Source organism: Mobula birostris, chromosome 2 (genome assembly GCF_030028105.1).
Source record: "Mobula birostris isolate sMobBir1 chromosome 2, sMobBir1.hap1, whole genome shotgun sequence".
Lineage (NCBI taxonomy): Eukaryota > Metazoa > Chordata > Chondrichthyes > Myliobatiformes > Myliobatidae > Mobula > Mobula birostris.
This window is the reverse complement of record NC_092371.1, coordinates 172041778-172064884: the sequence shown is the minus strand read 5'-3', so window position 1 is coordinate 172064884 and position 23107 is coordinate 172041778. Positions and strand designations below refer to the sequence as shown.

The window sequence follows — 23107 nt, the reverse complement described above, 5'->3', positions numbered from 1 at the left end:
GCTGAAGGTTGGAAACAGCTGCTTGAGAGAGATAAGCAAGAACCTGAAGAGTTCCTCTGGCCTCTTTCTCACCTCCCCCTCCTCTTTTATACTGGGCATTTTCCCTAACCACTTCCAATCCAGATGCAGGTATTCAAACTTAATTGTGGACAATTCATTTCCCCCACAGATCCTGATGGGTTCCTCCAACAGCTTGTTATTCAAGGTTCTAGCATGTGCTGTCTCTTTCATCTCCATTTGTAACCACTGTCCTGTCTGAACAGGATTCTATACTGTGCACTATAACTGTAACTGATCTATATTGCACTGTACCCTTTGATAACTATTCCACTGCCCTTGCTCCACCAATTTTTGTGTTGTCTGCAAACATATTTACATTTCTGCACAAGTTATTTATATATATTGCAAGCAACAGTGGTCTGAGCATTGATTGCTATGGAGCACCACTAGTCACAGATCTCCAGCCTGAAAAACAACCTTCAGCTGCTAATCTCCGTCTTCTCTGCGCAAGTCAATTCTGAATCCAACTTATCCAATTGCTATGGATCACATCCATCTTATCTTCCTGTTAAACCTACCATTAGGGACTTTGTCTTGCTGAAGTTGACCTCATCATTAACATTGTTTACAAATACTATTTGCTTTAAGATGGCATAGCTAAGAGGTTACCAGGCCTGGGTAGCTTGCTCTGTACAGAGCTAATGCCACTAAAACAATTTTACGTGTTGTTTTGGGCCAAAAAAACATTTTGTCATTGCAAATCATAGAACATTTCAGCACAGAACAGGTCCTTTGGCCCATGATGCTGTGCTAACCTTTTAATCTATTCTAACTTCCATTTAACCCTTCCCTCTTGTATAACTCTCTATTTTTCTAGCATCTATCTATCTATCTAAGAGGTTCTTAAATGCCCCTAATGTATCTGCCTCTACCACCCATCTGGCAGCACTTTCTTTTCATCTACCAGGGGTGCAGCGCTAGCCAGAGCGCACCCAGCACATCTTTAAGAGAAAAAACGAAATAAACAAGCCCAGAATTAGGTGCCGCCCAGAAGTCAGTCTTCATTAGTGGAACTGAGGTGGAGAAGGTCAATAACTTTAAATTCTTTGGCATTAAGCATCGACGTTTCTCTCTCTGAAATGTGTCAGTGGATCTGTCCTGGGACCAGCAGGTAACTGTCATTACAAAGAAAGCACGGCAGCGCCTATACTTTATTATAAGTTTGTGTAGATTCAACATGCCACCTCCATCCTGACAGCCCTGTCTTTTCAGCCTGTCTGGGCTGGCATTTAAATTGCCCAAATAATGCAACAGCTAAAGGCTCCAGCACCCTGTAAAGAGGAGTGAACATCGCTTAGAGCAAATGATATCGGCAATCGCTTCTGATCTGGGCTGACATTTACGTGCCGGGCGACACCTACTTAATTAGCCTGTTTATTTCGGCTTTTTTCTTAAAGATGTGCCGGGTAGCACATCTTCGACTAGCACTGCACCCCTGGCATCTACCACTGTCTATGTGAAGAACCTACTTCTGACACTTAACCCCCCCTACCGCACCCCCCCCCACATTATTTCCAATCACCTTGAAATTATTTCCCTTTGTATTAGTGATTTCCACCCTTCGGAAAAAGACTATGGCTATTCACTCTTATCATGGCTATACCTGTTACCATCTTGTACCAGAATAACAGATCCATGGAAAAATGTGCAGAGTTCATACTAACTCAATCAATGCTTTACATAATTCAGAGTCAAAATATGCAATGTGGTAATGCTCCTAAAAATTGATTCCTCCTTGCTCACGTGGGAGGGTACCCTATGTCAACAAGTCCTGGTTAAAACCCTGTAAACACTTGGTGACTAATGAGCACCAGTACTTAGGCTTCCATCAGCAAGCCAGACTTCAGCGAGTTCACCTATATTCTCTATGATCATGTGTGAAATTACGTACACTATCTGAAGCTTGACAAATTGTGAGATGCAAACTACAAGTTTTTTTTGCCCGAAACAGCACACAGAGATGTTTAAATGACAACGCTGAGTCTGTACAGAGCAGACTACCCAGGCCAGATAACCTTTTACCAACACCGTCTTAAATCAAACAGTACTTGTAAGTGATGTAAATGATGTGAAATTTTGCAAGGTATTTTACAAGGTCCCTATGGTAGGGTTATCAGAAAGGTGCGTGCAATCCACAGTGATTTGTTAGTTTGGAGTCAGAAGTGGCTTGCTCACTGAAGACAGAGGTTAGTAGTGGAAGGGTTTAATTCTGGCTGGGGCCTGTGACTAGCAGTGCTCCACAGGGATCAGTGCCCAGACCTCCGTTGTTTGTGATTTATTTATTTGGTGATACACTACGGAGATTACTCTTCTGGCTCAACAGGCCACACCTCTCAGCAATCCACCTATTTAACACAAATCTAATCACAGCACAATTTACAATGACCTAGTAATGTACTAACTGGTACATCCTTGGACAGTGGGAAGAATCTGGAGCACCCAGAGGAACCCCCTGCGATTCACGGAGAGAACATACAAACTTCTTGTAGATGGGACTGGAATTGAACTCCGAACTCTGATGCCCCAAGCTGTAATAGTGTCATGCTAACTGCTATGCTACCGTGGTCCCACAATACAAATAACATAAAGGGTATAAATGACATTGGTGAAAACTTAGATGCGTTGCTCCCATCCTAGCTTCTCTGCACAGTGACTTCCTGTACATTTCAGAGTTTATCTTAAAGTTCTGTTACTTGTTTTTAAAGCTCTTAATGATCTGGGTCCGGCGTACAACACAAAATTGGCTTTGCTTTGTAATTCGGCTTAAACTCTCAGGTCTTCTTCTGCCAGTCTCTGAAATTGAAACAATCTCTCTCAAAAGATATTTGGTAGCTCAGCTCACTTGAACTATGCTCCTGAACCATGAAGCTCAATAACTAAAACTATAAGGGATGCAGCTGAGTCTACTGACTGTTTTAAACCCCTGCTCAAAATCTACTTATTCAACCTTGCTTTTAACTAACATCTTTGTCTTTTATTTTCAACATTTTAATTTTATTTTAAATTTTATTTTCATGTTTGTACTTTCTCCCATTGTAAAGCACATGATCTGTGTGAAACGTGCTCTAGAAATAGGTTATTATTATTATTAAGTAGGTTTGGAGGCAAAACAAAAATGATGCAGCTGTGGACAGTGAAGAAGGTTGTCAAAGGATATACAGCATGGCATAGATCAGCTACAGTTACAGGCAGATACATGATAGATGGAGTTTAATCCAGTCCAGTGTGAGCTGTTACACTTTGGGAAGTCAGAGGTAAGGGGAAAATATATAGTTAATAGTAGGCCGCTTCACAGCATTGATCTGATGTGAGGCTGTCTTATGGGACTGTGCAGAGTGAACTGCTGATTTGTGACATGATACCAGATGCATTTTGATGACATAGATATATTGATGACAGAAAATGAGGAAAGGAATGTATAATTGATGAAATTAGATTCATTTTGAAATGAAATATGCGTGCATATTATGAATGTTAATGCATGGTAATAATGTAAATTGAATTAATTGAATTTGTAGAGAATAAATCAAATTAAAGGAGGATTACTGTGGTATTCTGGAGTCATGCAGATACTCAACATAGAGCTATCTGCTTCTAGGCATCGTCCTCAAAGACAATGAGCCACACATGTCAGGTTATTCCATTTTATAATCATCCAACATCTTCTTCAACTCCCACCCAGATTTACGAGAATGAACATGGGAATAAAAGGGTTAGTATATTTGGAGTATGTGTTACTCTGGGCCTGTACTCACTGCAGTTTAGTAGAATTGGAGGGGGGAATCTCATTGATACCTATTGAATATTGAAAGGCCTACATAGAGTAGACGTAGAGAGGGGAGTCTTTCCAGTGGGGGAGTCTAGGACCAGAGGGCACAGCCTCAGAATACTGGGAAGTCCCTTGAGAACAGAAATGTGTGGCGAAACTGTGTAATCTATTGCCGCAGACAGCTACGGAAGCCAAGTCTTTGAGTATATTTAAAGCAGAGGTTGATAGATACTTGAAATGTAAGGGTGTCAGAGATTATTGGGAAAGGGCAGGAGAATGGGGTGGAGGAGGAATAAAACAATCATGATTGAACTGTGGAGTAGACACCCTGGGCTTAATAGCTTAATTCTGATCCCGTAATTTATGATCTAATAGATTCAACTCCTGACTCACACAACAGGCACAGTTCACAGAGGCCAATTGACCTACCAACCCGCACTATTTTTTTGAATGTAGGTGGAGACCGAGGCACTCAGAGGAAACTCTCACAGTCACAAGGAGAAAGAGCAAACCCCTCACTGAAAGCAGTCAAGGTAAGTACTGAGCACTGGTCTCCGGAGATGTGCAGCAACGGGTTTACCCGTTCCGTCAATCGACCACCCAATGTTACATCAAACCTATCTTTCAAATTGTCTTTCAACTGTGAACATACATGTGCTGTGATTTTACCATAAGAAAGTCTATCCTAATGGAGAGGGGTAGCAATTGTTTTGCCTCTGTTGGTGTTTTTTTCTTCTGTTTTAAGTGTTGCTTACCTGATGCTGGGTTCTTGAGAGTGGGCAAGGTTGAGTACATATATTATAAGCCTTCTCCCTCACCTACCACCCTCCAGCTTCTACTTCTTCACCTCCCCCACCTTCTTATTTCGGCTTCTTCCCCCTTCCCATGAAGGGCCTAAACGTCGACTGTTTATTCCCCCCCCCCCCGCAGATGCTGCCTGTCCTGTTGAATTACTGCAGCATTGTGTTTGCGTGTGTTGTTCTGGATCTCCAGATCTGCAGAATCTTGGGTGTGCATCTCCTACACCTGTGGAAAGGTGTGTGTGGGAGGGAGGGATTAGATAGTTCAGCGCTTATAAATGATTCATTACTTGCGTGGATAATAAAACATACCAAGAAAATTTCCTTTGTGAACTTTACACAAAGACGCACTTTTTTCACCTCATCAACGGGGTGCATTCCCTGTCATACGGATCAGTTTGGAAAATACCTGCACAGTCCTCTGCCCAACCGAAGCGAAAGGGCGGTTCACAGAAATTAAACAGGTTTTGCACAACTTCTGGCAAGCTTCCTGCGCCGGTTGATATGCAGGCACGTTAACGTACAGTTTCATGTTAGAACTGGTTTCCCCGCCCTTGTGCTCCAGAGCCGTGCCCCGATCGACAAATTAACCTAATCTTTCACTTTGTTAACCTGCCGCGGAGAATGTTGCTACAGAGCGAGGTCGATTGAGGAAGAACAGCGGAAAGGGTCATCAAACTCTCTCGGCAGGTCCGCATTCTCCAAACTTCACAAAGTAAGTCAAAGTTTCAAACTTCCTGGGTCCAGGTTCCCTGACGGCATTTTTTTCCACCATGATTAAAGGAAGATTGCTTTGAAAAAAAATTACTTCAAAATAATCTCATTTACCTCGTCTCCCAGAAGATGCAAGGGACAGAAATGAGACCGCGAGTCGCTAGAGGACAGGTAGATGGCTGAGGCAGTGTGTTCAAAGCGGCTTCACAACTGTGTGAACTGGGGTCGTTCGACCGTCTGCGCAAACACTGCCACAATATTGTCGTCAGACGATGTAGTAAAAAGTGTTTTACAATGAGATAAAGATAAAAAGTGAAAATAAAATAAACATGAAAATAAAAGACAAAAAGATGTCAGTTAAAAGCAAGGTTAAAGAAATAGGTTTTGAGCTGGTGTTTTAAAAGTGTATGTTTTGATATTTGATGTGCATGTGATAAATAAAGCCAATTTTTTATAATACAGTAGAATTCTTGTTATACCCAGATATGTTCGATCATTAATTTTGTCACTTTAGCATTGAATTCTGTGTTACAATAATAATAATAATAACAACAACCCCTTATTTAGGGAGCATTTTTCATATAGATGATGTAGTTCAAAGAGCAAACATGAAAATAAAAGAAAAAAGATGTTAAAACAAGGTTAAATTAATAGGTTTTGAGCTGGTGTTTAAAACTGTCAACAGAGTCTGGATCCCTCATAGTTTTTGGTATTGAATTCCACAATCTAGGAGCATAGTTCACAAAAGCTGATCTGCCAATTAACTTTTGAGGGAGATTGCTTAAATTTAAGGGACTGGTGGAAGAAGACCTGAGTGTTCGAGCGGGAATATAGAAGGAAAATGATTCTGTTATGGACTCGGGTCCAGATCATTAAGAGTTTTAAAAACAAGTAAGAGAACTTTAAAATCAGTTCTAAAGGATGCAGAAAGCCAATTCAGAGTAGCTAGGATGGGAGTGATATGTTCCCTCAGCCTGGTTTTAGTTAACGTCCAACAAGGGCATTCTGCATGAGTTGAAGTTTGTCAATAGATTGCTTTGGAAGACCATTAAAAGATGTATTGCAATAATCTAGTCCATTCGATAAAAAAGGCATGAGTTTGTTTTCAGTACCATTACGTGACAGAAATGGACATACCTTTGCAAGTGACTTGTTTGGTGACAGTTCTAATTATGATGGACTTTGTTCCATGTAACCAGTTCCTAAAAAGGCAATTCGAAACACTGAAAAATCACTTGATGCTGGAATTGAAATAGGTTTATTATTAATACATGTACCGAGGTACGGTGAAAAACTTGCGTTGCATACTATTCATACGTATCAGATCATTAATGTGCATTGAGCTAGTATAAGGTATTGATTTAGTTCTGAGGCCTCTGTTACTCAGGGTCAACCATGAATGCTTCATGCTAGCTGTCTAGATATGCAAGCCTGGGCAATTCAATATGGAGAACCTGCTGCTGCCCATGTAACAACCTTTCCCTCTCAACACAATTGATTAACCTGAAGTTTGGCACCAGGGGTGTCACAGGAGTTGCCACTTAATGTTGAACTTAATTTAGCACAGCTTTAGGGATGCCAAGTCTGGATTTTTTCTCAGAGTTTACTCCCAAAGCCTTTCCTATGAGTGCTTATAGCCACAAGGCAGCAGATGTTTGAGATCGGTTTCCCTTCTCCTAGATGAGATGCTAACCATGGCTGACAAGCCCCATCTGCCTGAAGTGACTGTTTTAAGGTGCCAGTAACCAGTTTTTGCCCCTTCTTCTGTCAGTAGAAACAGTTCCACTGGGCTTAGTAGCTAGGCCACAGGCGAAGGCCAAGAGCTGGACTTGGTTGTCAGAGAGGCTATTTGAAGGGCATGCCTCAAATTTAATATCTAATAAGTTGAAGGAGCTTATCCCCATTACCACCCCAGCTATAATAACGTTCAGGAAGCACTTAGTTGGGTTTTGGGATTTGATGTTCTTGTTGCCATCGGCACGATTTTTTTTTGTGTTGCGCACACGGTGGGGCTGATTTTTTCCTTTGAACGTCTTCTATGGTTTTCCCTGTTTCATAGCTGTCTGGAGAAAATCATCTCTCAGTTGTATACCGCAAACATGCTTTGATAGTAAATGCACCCTGAAACTTGAGTCTTAGTTCTAAACACAGGCAATTCTCCAGATGCTGGAAATCATAAGCAACACACACAAAATGCTGGAAGAACTCAGTAGGTCAGGCAGCATTTATGAATAGACAATCGACATTTCTGACTGAGACTTCATCGAGGCCTGATAAGGGTCCAGGCTTGAAACATCAACTGTTGGTTTTGCTGCATCATATATAGAAGTTTGTGACTCTGAATAGGAACTTGTTCAGCTTAGTGCGATCATGCAGAGAAACTTATTGTAAACAGGCATAGAAGGGCACATACCTACTAGTGGTAAATAAGATTAGTATTGCTAGGGCATTGATAGTTGATGGAGATAATGGGAGGAAGGGCCTGTTTCTGTACTGGATAACTTCCTGACTCAATGAGAGCTCATATTTCATTTGAGCTTATTTCTTTTGAGAAAATTTGGGATTTTAACAGAGGCTATCTCCCTGTAATCTGTGTCATCGCTGATTAACTAGACTCTGACAATCACACTCATTCCTCAATCACATTTTACTTACTCGTGCACAAGAACATCCTGGCCCCTGTCACCAAACAGTTCTGAAGTTTGAATGAAAAAATGCTTTTTTTAAATACAGAATTGCCTAGTATGATACAGATATCGATCTAATAGTAATTTTGTATACTTCTGAATCCCATCAATTGCATATTTAAGTACTAATCATCATACATATTTCGAGTATTAGTAACTAACTAAATATATGTGTTAAAGGCAAATAATATTTGAGAATTAGTAAAATAACTGTCCAAAGTTCAAAGTAAATTTGTTATCTAAGTACATATATGTCATCATCTACTACCCTAAGATACAGTTTTTGCAAGCATTCGCAGGGGAATAAAGAAATACAATAGAAGTAATGAAAAACTACGCACAAAGACAAAAGGTCACTTTTGCTCTAGAATCTTCATTTGCATCATAGAGCATAAGACCATAGACATAGGAACAGAATTAGGCCATATGGCCCATCGTGTCTCCTCCACCATTCCATTATGGCTGATTTATTATCCCTCTCAACCCCATTCTCCTGCCTTCTTTCTGTAACCTTTGAACCCTGGCTAATCAAGAACCTATCAACCTCCACTTTAAAAATGAGAGAAAGTCTGCAGATGCTGGAAATCTGAGCAACACACACAAAATGCTAGAGGAACTCGGCAGGCCAGGCAGCATTTTGTGTATGAACCTCCACTTTAAATACACCCAATGGCTTGGCGTCCATAGCTATCTGTGGCAATAAATTCCATGTATTCACTACCATATGGCTAAAGAAATTCTTCCTCGGCTCTGTTCGTACGTCTGTTCTGAAGCTGTGACTTCTGGTCCTAAACTCCCCTACCATAGGAAATATCCTTGTCTTGTCTTGGTATTCTTGGTGACCTTGGTTCCCAGGCTTGAAAAGAAAGTCTGTACAAAGGAGAGTTAGACTTTCAAGGGCTGTGTTCAGCCTGGGTTACTGCATTGTCTGTGCACACCGTACAAAGGAGAGTCCAGCTCTCAGAGGTTTGGTTCAACTTGAGACTCTGTGGTGTCAGCACTCCGTTTCATCAGCGCAGAACTTTAAACCTTTCCTTGCTGCATCCTCCATATCACCTTTCACCTGCCTATCAACTTCCCACCAATTCTCCTGTCACCTAATTCTGCAAATTCAAGTTCTAGTTAATTGTTGTTCAGCCGTACACATGTGTACAACTAAACTAAACAATGTTCATCTGAGACCATGTATGTGATCTATGTACTGTGTAAAACACACATCGCATACAACATTTAAAATAATATTAACAGGTAGTTAAAATATTCTGTAGATGTACAAGTTGACATAAAGTGCATACTTTATATGACATATAGTAAAATTTATGGTAGTATAATGCTCCCTACACTGTCATAAGTAACGTGTAATGAGTGGTAGCAGAGTGTTCAGAAGTCTCACAGCCAAGGGGAAGAAGCTGTTACCATGCCTGGCATCTTGTATTGTGATACTTTCTGCCTGACGGTAGGAGATCAAAGAGGTCATGGGATAGGTGGGAGAGGCCCTTGATATTAACATATAGCCAATTAACCTCTGACCAAAATGTCTTTGGGAAGTGAGAGAAAGTTGGAGCATCCAAGGAAAATTGACATAGTCAGGGAGAACATGCAAACTGCACATGGACATCACTGGAGCTCAAGCTTGAACCCAGGTCACTGGAGCTGTCAAGCTGCTGTGCCACCTATCTACATATCTGTCCAGCCCATTTATTGTTAACATATATCCTATTAGAAAAATAGAAGGTAAGGTAGGAGAGAAAGGTTGGGTTGATTTTAGAGTAGGTTAAAAGATTGGCACAACATCGTGGGCCGAAGGACCTGTACTGTGCTGTAACGTTCTATTTTCTATACTCTATGTTCTTACAATTTCTTCAGCATCGCTTCTATCTCTAGGTCATGCTGTCCTCTCACTGCTGCCATCGTGAAGGAGGTACAGGAGTCTTAGGTTCCACACCACCAGGTTTAGAAAATGTTATTACCTTCAACCATCGGGCTCCTGGAGTGACATAGATAGCTTCACTCAACTCAACCCTGAACTGACTCTACAACCTATGGACTCACTTTCAAAGACTTTATGACTCATTCCCAATATAATTTTATTTATCTGTTTACCTATCTGTCTATTTATAATTTTTTCGGTTAGTTTCTCTTAAGCATATTAGTTGTTTGTCAGTCTTTGTGTGTAGTTTTCATTGATTCAGTTGTATTTCTCTGTTCTACTGTGAATTCCCACAAGAAAATGAATCTCAGGGTAGAATATGATGAATATATGCACTTTGATAATAAATTTACTTTGAACTTTGAAATTTGAGCATGATACTGAACTGGTCAAGGCAGGGCTCCTTCAAGATGGATGCCACCCTCTTGAGGCACTGCCTTCATAAAGGTGTCCTCTGAATGTGGCCACACAAGTAGATAGGATGGTAAAGAAGGGGTGTTGCATGCTTGCCTTTATTGGTCCAGGCACTGACGATAAGAATCAGGATGTCACGTTGCAGCTGGATAAGACTTTGGTTAGGCAGCACCTGAAATACTGTGTTGAGTTCTGGTTGCGCCGTTATAGAAGAATGTGGAGGCTTTGGAAAGTGTATGGAAGGAGATCACTAGGATGCTGCCTGGATTAGAGTGCAGGAGCTATCAGGAGAGGTTGGACAAACTTGGACTGTTTTCTCTGGAGTGGCAGAGGTTGAGGGGAGACCAATAAAAGTTTATATGATTATTAGAGGCATAGATAGGGTCGACATACAGAATCTTTTACCTGAAGTGGGAATGTTAAATACTAAAGGAAATGCATTTAAGGCAAGAAGGTAGAAAGTGTAAAGGAGATGTGTGGGGCAAGATTTTTTGCGAGTGGTGGTACTTAGAATGAACTGCCAGGGGTGGTAGTGAAAGCAGCTGGGTTTGGAACCATCTACGGAGGAGTTGGCTTTTAGTTAGACACATGAATATGGATCATGTACAGATCAAAGAGACTTAGTTTAAGTTGACATTGTGTTTGGCATAGCATCATTATGCTGAAGGGCCTGTACTGTGCTGCAGTGCTGGGAACCTATATGTTCATTGGCTATCACACATTTAACATTCAACACCTCTCATTGAAGCTGCTGGTATAATTCAAACAGGCACTGAAGATTCAAACGTGCTTTGACAAGTACTTCTTCAATCCTTAATTATCTGAAATCCGCCATTTTATTTTCTTTTAAATTTGGACATGAAATATTTCTTACAGCAGTCATTTCACTTCATTGTTTACAGGTAAAACATTTCTTTATAAGGAATTTGTTTATTTATTTAGAGATACAGTGTGGAACAGGCCCTTGCAGCCCAATGAGCCACATTGCCTAGCAACCCGTGTATCACAGGACAATTTATAGTAACCAATTACTCCATGAACCTGTATGTCTTTGGATTGTGGGAGGAAACCAGAGCACTCTGAGGAAACCCACATGGAGAACTTACAAACTACTTTACGATGGTGCCAGAATTCAACTCTGAACTCTGACGCCCCAAGCTCTAACAGCATTGCGCTAACCACTATGTTACAATGGTGCCGAATTTTGTAAAGCGTTGTCATTGTAAGATGCTTCATTGTTTGTTGCTGGTTTGCCTTCCCTGTTGTTACACAGAATAATAAAATTGCTTTTTCTCTTCCTGTAATAGGCAACCCCGGATATTCTATGTTAACATCCATCAACATGAATTTATCTTCCCACATCTCTTCCCTGGGTGATCAATTCAAATCCACGGAGTATATTGAGCCCCATTACAAGGAATGGTATCGGTTAGCTATTGATAAGTTAGTGGATGAAGGTATCCCTGGCTACGAAGAATTTCTCGCCAAGGAAGGGCAAGGCCAGTTCCTGGCGGAGGAGGAACTTTATTTTATCAAGGAAAATGTACGAAAGTTGCCTCCGTTAAGTATCAATACTTTTGAGGACACCACAGATGGCTCTTCCTCTGGCACCTACTGGCCGGTCCAGTCTGATACAGAAGCTCCAGACTTAGACCTGGGATGGCCTTACGTTATAAAGGGATTGGAGACCAAAACCAAAATTGATTTGCATTTTCATCCGCCAAGAGAGGACTCTCCCACGATAAAGGAGATAGTGAGGAAACTCATCAGGAATGCACGTCAGGTACCAGAATTTTTTTACCAATAAATGTTATACCTGGATAAAGTGGATGGGGTTAAATATTTTATGATAGAGCACAACTTTTGTGACTTATTAGGCTATAAGGTGTAGGAGCAGAATTAGGCCATTTGGCCTATCGAGTCTGCTGCACCATTCAATTATGACCTAATTATTATCCCTCTCAACCCCATTCTCCTGCTGTCTCCACATAACCTTTGACACGCTGACTAATCAAGAACGTATTAACCTCCACTTTAAATATACCCAATGACTTAGCCTCCACAGCTGTCTGTGGCTATGAATTCCACAGAATCACTCGCCTCTGGCTAAAGAAATTTCTCCTCACCTCTGTTCTAAAGGGACATCCTTCTATTCTGAGGCAGTGTCCTCTGGTCCTAAACTCCCCCACTATAGAAAACACCCTCTCCATTTCCACTCTATCTAAACCTTTCAATATTTAATAGCTTTCAATGAGATCCCACCCTCATTCTTCTAAATTCCTGCAAGTACAGGTCCAGCACTATCAAACACTCCTCATCCATCAACAACAGGAATTCTACAGATACTGGAAATTCAAGCAACACACATAAAAGTTGCTGGTGAACACAGCAGGCCAGGCAGCATCTCTAGGAAGAGGTGCAGTCGACGTTTCAGGCCGAGACCCTTCGAGATCCATCAACACATTAGTTCCTGAGATCATTCTTGTGAACTTCCTCTGGACCCTCTCCAATGCCAACACATCCTTTCTTAGATAAGGGGCCTAAAATTCCTTTGCACATTTCATGGTATACAATTACCTTCAGGACAATGGTACGTTTGAGACATCTCAAGTGTGTGTGTGTGTGTGTGTGTACACGTGTGCACAGTGGCCTTCAAAGTATAAATATATTATCAAAGTACATATATTTCACCATATACAACCCTGTGATTCATTTTCTTGTGGGCATTCACAGTAGATACAAAGAAACACATTTGAGTCAATGAAAGACCACACTCAACAAAGCAGACAAACACCAACGTGTGAAAGACAACAAACTGTGCAAATTCAAAATGAGAAAATAATGATAAGTAATCCCCTCTGTTTCAAGAGCCTGATGGTTGAGGGGTAATAACAGTTCCTGAACCTGGTGCTGTGGCTCTTGCATCTCCTGTACCTCCTTCCTGAAGGCAACAGTTAGAAGAAAGCAAGGCCTGGATGGTGGTGGTCCTTAATGATGGATGCTGATTTACTGCAGCAGTGTTCCATGTAGATGTGCTCAATAGTCGATCAGCATCCATTTTACCCATGATAGACTGGGCCATATCCACTACTTTTTGAAGGATTTTTTGTTCAAGAACATTGATATTTACATCCCAGGTGTGATGCAACCAGTCAATATACTCTCCACAGCACATCTATAGAAGTTTGTCCTAGTTTTATATGACATGCCAAATCTTTGCAAACTTCTAAGAGAGTAGAGGTGCTATTGTACTTTCTTCATAATGACCGTCACATGTGGGATCCCAGACAGAACCTCTGAAATGGTAACACTGAGGAACTTTAAGTTCTTGACCTTCTCTACCTCCGATTCCCCTGACGTGTACTGGCTCAGTAGTGTGTGAACGTTCAAGTGCCCGTTAACAATGCTCCTCTACTTGTTCTCTCCACATTAACGTAAACCTCCCTCCAGATTCCACTGCTCACCTATGTATGAGGGACTAACTCAGGTTCAGCTGCAGAATTAGGTTTATTGTTACTGCCACGTTCCAGGAAAATTGTTGTTTTGTGGCAGCAGGATATAAAAGTTATGATGCTACAAATAAATCATGCAAAAGAGGAATATGACGGTAGTGTTCATGGACCATTCAGAGAAAGAACTGATGGTGCAAGAGGAGAAGCTAAAATATTGGGTGTGGGTCTTTAGGTTCACAACAAATTTCATAACTTATGCCAGTGACAATCGACCTGATTTTAATTCTGGTTCTGATACCTACTCCCAGATGGGAATAACGAGAAGAAAGTTTGTGAACTCTGCAGTAATTGTCTCTATTTCTGCATAAGTATGACCTAAAATATGATCAGATCTTCATGCAAGCCCTAAAACTAGATAAAGAGAATCCAATTAAATAAATAACACCAAAACATTATACATGTTCATTTACTTATTGAGAAAAATAATCCAATATTAAAAGTATTTATTGGAAAAAGTATGTGAAACTTTGCTTTCAGTAACTGGTGTGAGCCTCTTGTACTGCAATAACTTCAACCAAACTCTTCTGGTAACTGGTGATCAGTTCTACACATCGGCTTGGAGGAATTTTAGGCCATTTCTCCTTTGAAAATTGCTTCACCTCTGAGATGTTGGTGGGCTTCATTGCATGAACTGCTTGCTTCAGGTCCTTCCACAAAGGTCAGAACTTGGGCCAGGACATTCCAAAACACAAATTTTCTTCTTTCTAAACCATTCTGTTGTCAATTTACTCTTGTCTTTAGGATCATTGTCTTGTTGCCTTATTCAACTTCAGGTGACAGATTGTTACTCTGGTATTCTTCTGTAAAATGTCTTGATACAATTTTGAATTCATTGTCCTCTCAACGATTACAAACTGTCCAGACCTTGAGGCAGCAAAGCAGCCCCAAACATGATACCCCTTCTTCCATGCATCACAGTTGGGATGAGGTTTTAGTGTTGATGTGCAGTACCCTTTTTTTCCTCCAAACATAGCAGTGTGCATTTCTGCCAAAAAGTTCAACTTTTATCTCGTCTGTCCACAGAACATTGTTCCAGAAGCGTTGTAGAACATCCAGGTGGTCTTTTGCAAATTTGAGACGTAAAGCAGTGTTTTTCTGGAAAGCAGTGGTTTCCTCCATGGTGTCCTTCCATGAACACCTTTCTTGTTCAGTGTTTTTCTAATAGTGGACACATGAACAGAAACTTCAGCAAGTTCTACAGATCTCTGCAGGTCTTTTGCTGATACCCTTGGGTTCTTTTTCACCTCCTTCAGCATTGCACATTGTGCTCTTGGAGTGATCTTTATAGATGTCCACTCCTAGGGAGAGTTGTAACAGTACTGAATTTCCTCCATTTATAAACAATGTCTCTTAATGTGGACTGAGAAAACTCAGGTCTTTAGAAATGCTTTTGAAGCCATTTCCAGCTTCACGCAGCTCTACAATTCTTCTTATAAGGTCCCCTGAAGGTTGCTTGGTTGAGGAATGGTGCACATAAACAGAGCTTTCTTGAGAAGAGCAGGCTCTGTGAATAACCTGGCTTTGTGTGCATTTTTTATAGGGCAGGGCACCTTTACAAGTCACACCTCCAATCTCACCTCATTGGTAATTATGAGAAGAGGGCATGTCCCCGGTGATGGGGTTCTTTATAATGGATGACAGTTCTTCAGGCACCACCTTCTGAAGATATCCTTGATGGTGGGGAGGTTTATGCTGGTGATGGAACTGGCTAAGTTTACAACTTGAGTATGGATATGATTTTCAGCTTATTCGAGCCACCTTGGCTTCATTTCTCCAGTAATAAACTGTTAGAGGCCATAGCTCCCTGAAAGTAGCCACTCAAGTAGATAGGATGGTGAAGAAGGTGTGTGGCCCGTTTGCCTTTATTGGTTGTGGCACAGACTGAAAAAGTCAGGAAGTCATATTGCAGCTGTATAAAATCTGGGTGGGCTGCATCTGGAGCATTGCAGTTCTGGTTGCCCCGTTACAGAAAGGATGTAAAGGCTTTTAGAAAACGTACAGAAGAGGTTCACCGGCATGCAGGCTGGAGTGAAGGGCATGACATATAAGAAGAAGTTGGATGGACTTGGTTTGTTTTCTCTGGAGCAGTGGAGGCTGAAGGAAAACCTGATAGGTTTATATAATTATGATGGGTACACATTCAGGGTCTTTTACTCAGGGTGAAAATGTCAGATACTAGAGGATATATATTTAAGCTGAGAAGGTGGAAAGTTTAAAGGTGTATCGGGCATTTGTACATAGAGAGTGGTGGGTATCTGGAATGGACTGCCGGGGTAGTGGAGGAAGCATATACAACAGTGACGCTTAAGCAGCTTTTAATTAGGCACATAAATGTGGATCATGAGGCTTTGAAAGGGTACAGTTGAGGTTAACCAGGATGCTATCTGGATTAGAGGGCATGTGCTACAATGAGAGGATGGAAAAACTTGGGTTGCTTGATAGAGGTTTATAAGATTATTAGAGGCAAAGATACATTAGATACAGTGTATCTTCGCAGGATTGAAATAGCGTGCATTTAATGTGTGACTGGGTAATTTCAAAGGAAATGTGAGAGGCAAGCTTTTTTTACACAGAGCATGGTTGGTGGCTGGAATGTGCTCTCTGATGTGGTGTTAGAGGCAGATATATTAGAGACTTCTAAGAGACATTTAAATAGGCACATAAATGTTCAATGAATAAAGATTCAAAACAGTGTATGTTTATTATCAAGTATGTGTGCAGTTAGCAACCCTGAGATTCATCTTCCTATGGACAGCCACAAACAAAGAAACACAAATTATTCAGTTTAGTTCAATTTGGTACTGCCTAATTTCATTCATTGATTGCAGGCTGCAGAGCAAATCCACCCTGATCAAAATAGTATTTAAAAAAAAAGGAGTACTTAGAAAACAGAAATAGATCATAACATGAACTACAAAGTCCAATCCACAAATTGCATCTATTAAACCTTGTCCAAGACTCTGGCACCTTCTTGTGGCAGCATCGGGGGGGGGGGGGGGGGAGAGAGAGAGAGGGGGAGAGAGAGAGAGACTGGTTAAACAAAAGTACTTTCTTCTGCGAGCAGCAAGTGAGGGCGAGAGGGCGAGAGAGAGAGAGAGAGAGAGAGAGATCAGTCACATGAAGGCACCTTCCCCTGGCAGCAATGAGTGAAAGGTAGAGAGAGACTAGTCAAACACAGGCATTCTTGCCTTCCATTCTCATTCTCGTTGATTTCAATCTTGCTTGACACTTTAATCAGCAAGATTGGTGAGAAATGTCCTGTCTCCAGGCTTCTAGGCGTCCAAGCCATGCACTACACTGGAAACCTCACCAAACTCTGTATCTTACAGCAAAGCGTCAGATCACTCAGTCAGTCTGAGAAAATATTGTGAGGAAATTGGAAGGATATGGACATTGTGTAAGCATGGGGAATAGTTTAGTTGGCCATTTGATTAGTAATTTAATTGGTTCAATACAACTTTGTGGGTCAAAGGGTCTGTTACTGTGCTGTACTGTTTGATGTTCTATGTACAGTAGAAGAGATTTAGTTTAATCTGGCATTGTATTTAGCAAATTTGATGAGGATTGGATGAGAACTAACTAATCAGGAGGGACAAATTATGGGGTTTTAAATACCACAGGACTAGACATGCCCAAGCATCATCCTTGACGAAGATGGCAGAGTTTATCATTGAAACGTTGGTTAAAATTGATACCTGTACCCAGATGGAAGCCCAAGAAGAGTTTATTTCTCATATACGCTGGGAAAGAACCAGAACCTTTCTCGTATTTCATCTTTTCTCTCTGTGTGGCTTATTTCATTGCTTCTGATGGGTTTTAAGAGCTTCCGAATCCTTTGCCTTCCCCCTGATTTTTGCTATATTATTTGTCCTCTCTTTTGTTTTTATGTTGTGCTTGACTTCACTTGTCAGCCATGGTTGCCTTATCCTCACTTTAGAATACTTCTTCATTTTTGAGATGTATCCTTCCTGCACCTTCTGAATTTCTCCCCCTCCCCCCAGAAACATAAGTTATTGCTATTCTCCCTTTTTTCCTACTGTGGACCCCTTCCAATCAACTTTTGACAGCTCTGCTCTCACACCTCTATAATTCCCTTTACTCTACTATAATACTGATACATCTGACTTTATCTGCTCCATCTCAAACTTTGATAAGGTGATCACTACCTCCTAAAGGTGCCTTTACCTTAAGCTCCCTAATCAAATCGGGGTCATTATGTAACACCCAACCCAGAATTGCCATTCCCCTAGTGGGCTCAACCACAAGCTGTTCTAAGAAGTAATCTGGTAGGCATTCTACAAATTCCCTCTCCAGCACCAACTTAATTTTTCCAATAATCTATAGCGAAATCCCCTAGGATTGTTGCAGCATTGCTCTTTTTACATGCCTTTTCTATCTCCCATTGTAATTTGTGGCTTGCATCCTGTCTACTGTTCGAAGGTCAGAACATAACTCACATCAGGGTCTTTTTACCCTTGTAGTTTTTTAACTCTACCCAAGAGGATTCTACATCTGGATCAGCCAGGGTACCTGGCCAAGTAATAAACATCTGTGCTTATTAACTGGTTTGGAGTGTTTACTGATATCTTTAACCTCTTACTTTGGCAGTCTGAGGTACCCGTCTGCTTCAAGTAGGCTTCAGTTGTATGGTGCCTAAGAAGAAAGTGGTAACCAGTCTCAATGGCTCTCGTCCAGTAGCACTTACATCCACTGTGATGAGATGCTTTGTAAGATTGGTGATAAAACATATCAACTCCTGCCTGAGAGTGACTTGGATCCACTCTAATTTGCCTACCGTCATTGCAAGTCCACAGCAGATGTTAGTTCATATACCCTGAGACATCTGTACAGTGAGGAGGCATATATCATGATGCTCTTTATTAACTGCAGCTTGGCATTCACTATTATCATCCCTTCAAAACTAAGCCATAGGTTTCAAAACCTTGCCCTCAATACATCCCTGTGCAATTGGATCCTTGATTTCTTCACTTGCAGATCCCAGTCAGTTCAGATTGGCAAAAGCATCTCCTCCACACTCTCCATCAGCACAGGTGCACCACAAGGTTGTGTGCTTAGCCTCCTGCTCTACTCGCTTTATACTTATGAATGTGAGGCTAAGCACATCTCCATTGCTGTATTTACATTTTCTGATGACACCACTGTCATTGGCCAATTCAAAGGTGGCAAATCAGCATATAGGAGGGAGGCTGCATTACATCCTGGTATGGGTAGGCCAAAGACTTTAAGCGGAAAATCCTTCACAACGTAGTGAATTCAGCCCAGTACATCACAAGCAAAGCCATCCGAACCATTGAACACATTACATGACGTGTTGCCATAGAAAAACAGCATCCTTCATCAAAGATTCTCACCACCCAGGCCATGTTCTTTTCTCACTATTGCCATCAGGTAGAAGGTACAGGAGCCTCAGGACTCGCACCATCAGGATCAAGAACAGTTACTACTCCTCAACCATCAGGCTCTTGAAGAAAAGGGGATAACTACACTCATTCTAGTCTGGTATTCCCACAACCAATGATCTCACTTTAAGGGCTCTTTATCTTGTTATTTCATGCTCTTGTTGTTTATTGCTATTTATTTATATTTGCATTTGCACAGTTTGTTGTTCATTAATCCTGTTTACAGTTACTGTCTTATAGATTTGCTGATTATGCCTGCAGGAAAAAGAATCTCAGGGTTGTATGTGGTGACATGTATGTACTCTGATGATAAATTTTACTTTGAGCTTTTGAACTTTGATTGAAAATCTGGCTGAGTGGTGCCAGAACAACACTCAGTGTCTGCAAGACTAAGGAACTGATTATTGACATCAGGAGAAGGAAACCAGGGGTCTATAAGCCAGCCCTCATCAGAGCACCAGAGGCGGAGAGGGTCAGCAACCTTAAGTTCCTCAGTCTTATCATTTCACGAAGACCTGTCCTGGTCCTTGGACATAAGTGCCATTATGAAGAAATCAGAGCATCACCTTGACCTCCTGAGAAGTTTGTGATGATTTGGCATGACCTACAAACCTTTGACAAACTTCTGTAGATATGTATTGGAGAGTATACTGACTGGTATGGAAACACCAATGCTCTTGAATGGAAAATCCTACAAAAAGTAGTTGGTACAGTCTAGTCCATCTTGGGTAAAGCCATCCCCACCATTGAGCAGTATCACAGGAAAGCAGCATCCATTATCAAGGACCTCCACCATCCAGGGCATGCTCTCTTCTTGCTTTTGCCTTCAGGAAGAAGGTACAGGTGCTTCAAGACCCACACAGCCAGGTTTAGGAACAGTTATTACCCTGCAACTATCAGGCTCTTGAACCAGAAGTATTAATTTCACTCAACATCACTCCCTTTATCACTGAACTGCCCCACAACTCATGGGTTCACTTCAGGGACTCTTCATCTCATATTGTCGATATTTATTGCTTTTTTTCTTTGGTACTTCTACACTTTGTTGTCATTTGCACATTGGTTGTTTGTCCATCCTATAGGTCTTACATTGATTTTACTGTTTTTTTTTTACTGTGAATGCCCATAAGAAAACGAGTCTCAGGGTTGTACATGATGACATATATGTACTTCAATAATAAATTTACTTTGAACTTTGAGTACAATTGTCTGCCTTTATCTAGGAAAGGGTCCACTTGCTACGGAAGTATCAGAGTGAAGGTTCACTGCACTCATTCCTGAGACGACATAACAATCATGGGGAGAGATTGGGTTGATTGTGACTTGTTTTCTTGAGAGTTTAGAAGGATAAGTGGGTAACTCATTGACACATGCATGGAATTTCTTGCCTGTAGAATGAGGAGTCATTATCTCTGTATTTTGGGTGGAGAAGAGAAGTTAATTATAAATACAAGAGATTCTGCGGTTCTTGGAAATCCGGAGTAACACACACAAAATGCCGGAGGAACTCAACAAGTCAGACAGCATCTACGAAGAGGAATAAACAATTGCAGGAGCAGTTCCTTCATTGAGATGGGCTGAGGTGAATCTTTGGTCTTCTCCACAGCTGAGATCAATGTCTCCCAGATTCCCGTTTCTGCTCCACCTGACTCAAGAGCTGAACAGTTTTTATTCTGTAATTGATTTTGTTGGTCCCAGTCCCTCCTCCTGCCCAGGAAGCCACATGACTTGTGCACATGGGCAGATGATACTAACTTGTGGGTGATCCTGGGAAATCAATTGGCAGAGATGAATAGGGCCTTTCACATTATAGTTACAGTGCCATAAAACACAGAAACAGGCCATTCCAGCCTCCCTTGTCCATGTTAACCTAAATTAATCTAAATTAGCTGGATTAATCTAAACTAATCTCATTTACCAGCACTTTATCTATAGTCTTAGAACATAGAATCTAGAACAGTACAGGTCAATATGTACCTTCAGCCCACGATGTTGTACCAACCTATATAAACCTATTTCTGGATCAATCTAACTCTTTCCTCCTACACAGCTCATAACCCTCCATCTTTCTTTCATCAATATTTCTTTCTTTCACCCATGATGCTGTGCCAGCAGTTTAACCTACTTAAAGATCAATCTAACCCATTCTTCCCACATATCCCTCCAATTTGCTTTTAGCCTTGTACCTGTCCATCAGTCTCCTAAATGTCCTTAATGTATCTGCCTCTCTCACCACCCTTGGCAGAGCCTTCCATGTACTCACCTCTCTCTATGTAAAAACCCTAGCTTTGACATCTCCTCTAAACATTCCTCTACCCATGTTAAAATGATGTCCTCTGTTATTGGCCATTACTTCCCTCGGAAAAGGACTCTGGCTTTCTACCCAGTCGATGCCTCTTATAATCTTATCAAGTCTTATTTGAGTTGGTGATTGAAATACAGGGCTGTTTACTTAAATGCTGCTAAAATGCCTGCCTCATAGCCCACTCAGGCAGTCCATCCCAGATTCCAATCACCTACTGGATCAAAAGATTCTTTCTCAGACTCTCTCTACCTCTCACCCTTTACCATAATCCTACTTCCTCTGGGGGCAATTTCAAATTACGTACAATGACTCCTACGTTACAGTTTAAGATCTGATTATTCATAAGAGATCTACTTGATTTGCACTTGAATGAATCATCGCTCACAATAGTATTTCCAGCTTTTCCGAGGGCCTTTTTAGTTACCCGCACAGTCATTCCTTTGATTTAATCCCGCAGGGTGGGATGGGAGTTAGATTAAAAAGTAAAACATACTTAGAAAAGTCTTCATAATAAAATCCCTCAGCATTGGTCTTGATAAGTCAGAGCATTAAGTGCAGCAGATGGGGTGTTATGTTGATGGTGGTGAGGCCAGATTCGGAGTACTGTGTTCAATTCTGGTCACCCACCTACAGGAAAGATGTCAATAAACTCAAGAGTGCAGAGAAACTTTACAAGGATTTTCCCAGGACTTGAGGATCTGAGTTACGGGGATAGGTTGAATAAGTTAGGACTTTATACTCTGGAGCTAGGAGGATGAGTGGAGAACTTATAGAGGTGTACAAAATTATGACGGGTATAGATAAGATGAATGCAAGCAGGCTTTTCCCACTGAGGTTGGGTGAAACCAGAACTAAAGGTCATAGGTGAAAGATAAAATGCTTCAAGGGAACGTAGGGGTGAGCTTTACTGAGAGGGTGCTGTGAGTATGGAATGAGATGCAGTGGAAGTGGTAGATATGAGTTCAATTGTAACATATAGAAGTTTGAATAGGTACATGGCTGAGATGTGTATGAAAGGCTATGGTCTGTGTACAGGTAGGTTGGTAGATATTTCTGTTTCTGTGCTGTAGTGCTCTATTAATCTATGAACAGGTTGGTACAATCTAAATGGGCCATATGTCCCATTTCTGTTATGTAGTGCAATCCAACTATATGACTCCATATGTCCTTTCCTCCTCTACCCTGATGCCAGAAATGTTGGGTTTGGTCTCAGCTTCCTGGGGAGCATGGAATTCAAAGATACAATTCCCTAACTCACTTGACAACAAAGATCTTGTTTCCTGAATGCTTTTGGCTGTATTTTATGGATTTTGGGTTGCTAATCATGAAAATTCCCTGTCACGTACCATTTTTTAAAATCGCCCATATTTGATATTTCAATTCAGAATTCAAGTCAGAATAACTGATGCCAAAATTAAGGAAGGCATTTCTGTTGGTCCACAAATCAAACAGGTCATCAATGACAGGCAATTCAAAGAACTTTTAATGAGATCAGA

General features: G+C 41.1%; 1 protein-coding gene across 1 annotated transcript in view; it reads left to right on the top strand.

Annotated features, from left to right (window-relative positions):
* The first annotated feature begins 5269 nt into the window (after positions 1-5269).
* fam83b (family with sequence similarity 83 member B) overlaps positions 5270-23107 on the top strand; it is a 38499-nt gene continuing 20661 nt past the window's right edge. Inside the window, exons 1-2 of the mRNA XM_072278259.1 lie at positions 5270-5344; positions 11682-12157. Of these exons, the coding sequence (XP_072134360.1) occupies positions 11699-12157 (459 nt within the window). The 5' untranslated portion in view covers positions 5270-5344; positions 11682-11698. The remainder of the gene's footprint in view (positions 5345-11681; positions 12158-23107) is intronic.